The sequence below is a fragment of the Drosophila albomicans genome, chromosome X (genome assembly GCF_009650485.2).
Source record: "Drosophila albomicans strain 15112-1751.03 chromosome X, ASM965048v2, whole genome shotgun sequence".
NCBI lineage: Eukaryota > Metazoa > Arthropoda > Insecta > Diptera > Drosophilidae > Drosophila > Drosophila albomicans.
Genome location: NC_047627.2, coordinates 7097160 through 7103159, shown reverse-complemented (window position 1 = coordinate 7103159; position 6000 = coordinate 7097160). Strand labels below are relative to the sequence as shown.

At 29.4% G+C, this 6000-nt stretch overlaps 1 protein-coding gene across 2 annotated transcripts; it reads left to right on the top strand.

Annotated features, from left to right (window-relative positions):
- Positions 1 to 3570: 3570 nt before the first annotated feature.
- LOC117569602 (cytochrome c oxidase subunit 4 isoform 1, mitochondrial) lies at positions 3571 to 4543 on the top strand. Of its 2 annotated transcripts, none has more exons than XM_052007324.1 (2): positions 3571 to 3717; positions 3784 to 4543. In XM_052007324.1, exon 2 carries the CDS (start codon positions 3809 to 3811, stop codon positions 4403 to 4405), a length of 597 nt encoding a protein of 198 aa, XP_051863284.1. In that variant the 5' UTR covers positions 3571 to 3717; positions 3784 to 3808; the 3' UTR covers positions 4406 to 4543. The 2 variants fall into 2 exon arrangements, with proteins under 2 accessions (XP_051863284.1, XP_034106739.1); XM_034250848.2 differs by having other exon boundaries at positions 3773 to 4543.
- The last annotated feature ends 1457 nt before the right edge of the window (positions 4544 to 6000 follow it).

The following is a 6000-nucleotide window of genomic DNA, read 5'->3' as shown; positions in this document are numbered from 1 at the left end:
ATGATAGTGGCTAAATTTTCTAATAGAGTATTTAGATAATATCTTATATAAATTTCATAACATTTTTAAGTTCATACAAACAATAAATCAAAATAAAAATACTTAAAATAATAACATAATTTTGTGTATTCATATTTTATTATTTTATTTTGATTTTTTTATTATGAAGTTAAAAATGTTATGGAATATATGTATATACGATTTTATCCAAATACTCTATTTTCTATTTAAGTGATTTTGATAAATCCAAAAATTATTGTACAAATAACCTAAACTAAATAATTGACGTGAAATAAATATTCTATAAATACCATAAATATGTATGTTTTCCTAATGGCCAGTATTTTTAATTGATTCAATATTTCATAATATTTTTAAGTTTATAAATAAACATGAAAATAAATAAAAATACCTAAAGTAATCAAATTTATGCAAATTCGTTTTAGTGAATTTAGTAATTCTAAAAATTTTTTTACAACTAACATAAAAAAATAAAAAAATGAAATAAACATGCTTATTATAGTATACATTTTATACTATAAAATTATCTTATCTAATTAGTTACCAGTACTCCAAATAATCAGTATTATGCCATTTAGATTTAATAAGCCTTAAGCTTGCAAAGGAAAAACAAATATTTAAAAATATAAATAAAAGAAGTATTGGAATGTATTATCAAAAGGTAATTCTAGAAATTACAGAATTTTTCATTTCATGTTTATTATTTTTTTAATAATTAATTAATTTTAATATTAATAATATATATATTAAAAATAAGTATCAATTTATATTTATATAAAAAAAAAACAATTTAAAGAGCTTTCATAATAATTCAATATGAAATTAAATTTTACTTCTAAAACATTTTATGCGCTTATGAAACATATATTTCATTTAAAATCCATTATGATCGAAAAATAACGAATACTAATTTATGTTTTTCCACAGACTTTAATAATCATAAGATTTTATAGCTAGCACAATTTATAGTAATAAATTATATTTTATGTCAATACTATATTAAATATAAGAAAGTAACTACATCAACACTTGGCTAGAACTTAATAAAACCTCACATTTGAATAATAGTCTGAAGATTAATTTCCATTTATCATAACATATATCTAGAAGCAACAACATGCAATATGTATTTTTTTATTTTCTGGGACATTTCAACTCAATAATTGATTGCTTTCGGATTGTTAGGCGCATTGAAAATGCAAATAAAAGAGACACAAATTCAATATTGTAATGGTGAGCATAGGATTATGATTTGGAAACGGAAACGTTTTAAGAAAGCTTCACTTGCCACATGCCGCATGCCGCACATGCCGCCTGCCACTTACCACTTGCCATTTGCCACTTGCCACACACACACACACACATACACACACACATGCATATGTATGCACAAGAGAAGGATGTGAAAATGGGGACAGGAAGACAGGAGGAAACTAATGGTTCGTTGGCTTTTGATGTGAGGCGGGGCGGACGAGTGGAGAAGTCGGGGGGGGGGGGCGGAGTGGGCGTGGCGTGTGGCAGATACAGCCATTTTAGCTTTACAATCTCTTCAAATTAAATTGACCTACGTCAGAATTGAGGCAACTTTGACAACTGTGCCGAAGCTGCCGAATGTAAAGGGGAAAGGAGAGGGAAAGGGAAAGGGGCAAAGAGAATGGGGCATGCAACCTAGCTGTCCCTCACATGTCATTTTTTTTTTTGTCTTGTGCTCCACCTTCTTTTTTTTACATATATATTTCTTTCTTTCTTTCTCGTTTTTTTTGCAATGTGCTTTATCCTGCAGCCCGACTATTTTCGCCCTTGTTTCATTTTGCAAGCACTTGGGTCTTGCTGTCGAAAGGATTAGCTGCCTATTCTTTTCATTTTATTTCGTTTCATTGCCCCGCTGCCACTTGACTTGGCCCGAACCTGTAAGGAAGCCTCTGAGAAATGTAAAGATCTCTCTCTCTCTCTCTCTCTCTCTCTCTCGCTTCTCCATGCTGTTGTATTTTTTACATTTTCCATTTTCGGCTGTCGACACTTGGTGACTTTGTCGAAGGCTCGGGACGCGTCTTTGATTAAATAAAACAAGTAGTCGAAAGCCGACAAGTCGTTCATATAATGCTCTACAATTGGAAAAGTAGGGAAATTCGAAATTGAAGATGGTAAAAAATATTTCTTAGTTTTAGTTACAAGGCGTAATTAACGCTCATTTAATTATTTAATTTCAAATTTACTAAAATAAAGTATAATAAAAGCTACAAATATTTTGTCATTTGAAAAATGAACTCGATTCAATATTACAAAATAATAGTATAACTACAACATTCGATTTTTATGTGACAAAAAACTACTTAATAATAATGAATTTTTTTAATTATTTTATTATTTTGTAATATTGAATCGAGTTCATTTATCTAATGGCAAAAATATATTTGTAATGTTGGTTATACGTACATAGATATAATCTTTGATTATTTAATATGTGGAATATTTGATGATATACGCCGTAAAACGTTTGATTAAACTTAAATAATATTGATTGAATCGAGTAAATTTATTTAAATGACAAAATATTTGTACCTTTGATTTTTTTAAATGTGAGATATTTGATAATATAATATGTATAGTAGATCGTTTGATTAAACTTAAATACTGCTTCCTATTGAAGACTGACTTCTTTATGACTGCCTGCTGATGATCTATGTACTTCTAATGACTAATGATACCGATAGCTTAGTGCCTATCGACTTGCTAATGCCAATCGATACATATAGGGTCTATCGACTAGCCTCCACCTCTGTTACATATATACTAAAAATCATAGTAAAAATAAATTAATAATAGCAATCAAATAAAATTAACTACATTTCATTACATTTTTCATCGTTTCAAAGAGTTGATTTAGAAACTAGAAAAATTCAAATAAAAATGAATTTGAATATTCTCATTTCCTTATATTATTTATATAATAACAATAATACTATTTGATGATAGTTTTGACTCAAACTAAATTTTCTTACCAAAGTATTAAATATTATCTAAAAAAAAGACATATTATGTATATGGAATTCATATAAATGAAATGTTACACTTTTATAAGGAAACATATCGAGTTCTTCAAGACAAACAATTTAGTTCTGAAATTTTAAATTTATTTAACACAATTGAAATTCATGTAAACACAATTTTAATTTGAATTTAATAATAATTTGTAGTACTAATTATCAAATCTTATATTTAGTTTTATTATAATAATATTGCGATTTTATGAAATAATATTTTAAAAATATTATAATACAAAGTATTATGTTTTAAATCAACTTACACACATTGAAAGTTAAACTGAGAGACAGATTAGTGCATCAAAAGAAAGACGTTACATTTTGCATCACAAAGTGTAAGTACCCCAAGCAAAAAAAAGAGGGTGTGACAGCTCAAGAGGCTGCCTCATTTTGGTGAGGCGCGTCGACAACCCTAGTAGGCCATGTCTGGACGTCTGAAACGAGTGAAACGAGTGAAACGTCTGAGCATCTGGAATGGCTGGGGCTGGGCTGTCAATTGCCGGAAAGCCTAATAAGAAACGACAGTCAGTAAGATTTATTTGGCTGGCGAGCAAAGGCATCAATTTCTGAAACTGAAACTGTTCAGCCTACGAAACACACAAATTGCCCACAAATTGTGAAAATTGTGAATTGTAAGCAGAGATTTAAGCAGGTAACAAAAACGTGTGAGACAGCGATCCATTAATAAACCGAGAAACCAATTGCAGATACAACAAAGATACAGCCAAGATACAACAAAGAAGATGCTGCGTTCACTTGGAGTGCGTCTGCCAGGAGCAGCGGGAACAGCTCTCAAGCTGGCCACAGCACAGACAAAAGCATCATCATCGAGTGCCATGATGATGATGATGATTCGTCGCGGTGCACACAACAGTCAATACGATGCAACACGCTTGATGGGCGGCGAACGTGAAGTTGTTGGCTATGGCATCAATGGATCCCCAATTTACATTGACTGCGCCGACTTTCCGTTTCCGGCCATTCGCTACGGCGAAGTGTCGCCGGAGAGTTGTGCACTGCGCGAAAAGGAGCAGGGCGATTGGAAGAAACTTTCGATCGAGGAGAAACGCAGTCTCTATCGCCACAGCTTCTGTCAGACTTATGCCGAGTTTCAGCACTTCACTCCCGAATGGAAACTTGTGATTGGCGTCGCTCTCTGGGCGGTGGCCATCGGCATTTTGGGCAGCATTATCTATAGCATTCGCTTGGATCGCCTCACCCCGGAGACCTTTGACGAGGATCGTCGTCAGGCTCAACTGCGTCGCATGATCCATCTCCAGGTGCAGCCCATCACTGGCCTCTCTTCCAAGTGGAACTACGAGACCAACAAGTGGAAGTAGTTTTGTAGTATGAAATGACACTAGAATGAAATGCTGCTACACTACAAATCTCACACGATGTCAAAACACATTCACTATATCACGATCTTGATACACGTTCCACTTCGAAACTGTATTAAATGTCATTCACATTAGCAATAAATTAACTGCATTTTTATTCAATTCATTTACTTCAGTTTTTTAATGAAAAGTTTCATGGCAACTCCAACTAAAATATGCAAACCGATTAAAACGATTACGATATACAATATACTAAATACTGTATATAGTATATATAGTACATAGTAAATAGTATATACTATAAAAAGAAAGTTCAGAAATCATTTAGTATATCGCAATATTAACACACATTCCATTTCTGTATTAAATGTGATTCACATTAGCAATTGCATAAAATTTACCGCATTTTCATTTAATTCATTTACTTCAGTTCTTTAATGGAAAGGATAATAGCAACTTAAGCGAAAATATACAAACCGATTAAAACGATTTCTATATACAATATACTAAATACTATATAGTATAGTATAGTATGTATTAAACATAGTAAATAGTATATACTAAAAAGAAAGTGCAAAAATCACAATGTGAAACACATTCAGGATATTACAATTTTGACAATTCAATTCAAGCTTAATAGCAACTCCAACAAAAATATGCAAGCCGATATATATAGTATATATTATATAGTATATATTGTAAATAGTAAATATTAAAAAGAAAGTGCAGAAAGCACTATAATAAATTAGAACTTAAAAGAAAAAACAAAAATGCTCCAATTGCAGCGCTATAAAATTGAAATTTTTCTATAAAAACAAGGCGCCTTATCAAAAGTATTAAAAAACTAATTAAGTATTATTTTAAAAACTGTTTTAAATCTATAAAAAATTGTAATTTTAATAATAAACATTGTAAAAGCAAATTTTAAAAATAAGTCATAAACAATCATAATTCCAAATTTATTATTTATATATACATTCAGTATTATAATTCTTTGAAATCTTTAAAACAAAATGTAATTTCAATAACGGAAATTATAAAAGCAAAATAAATATTCAACGCGCTTAATTTAAATCTAATAGGACTTCTTATCTACTAATAAGTACTCTAAAAAAATATTGTATTTAAAACTCTTGAAATATTTTTAAAGTATTCCAATTCTATCAATATAAATATATTTAAAATACTTAATGTATTTAAAATATTTTGTTGACTTTAAGATTAAAATAAAAACTAAAATTAAAATTCTTTTAAATCTTTTGAAAGCTATTGAAACCAATTTTATATTTTAAATACTCTAAAATACTTTAATTTGGGAAATCTTAGAAAATATTTAAAATAGTTAAGAATATAATATTACATTTTTATTAATGTCTACAAAATAAAGGTCAACAAAATTATGAAAAATGTTCTCATAAATGTGATATTATATTTTGAACTATTTTTAATCTTTTCAAATAATTACCCAATTAAATATTATATTTCAAATACTTAAAATGCTGTTAATTTAATTTAATACCATATTTAAAATTCTTTTAAACCTTTTCAAAGTATTCCAAAGCTCACCAATTCAATATTATATATTAAATATAATA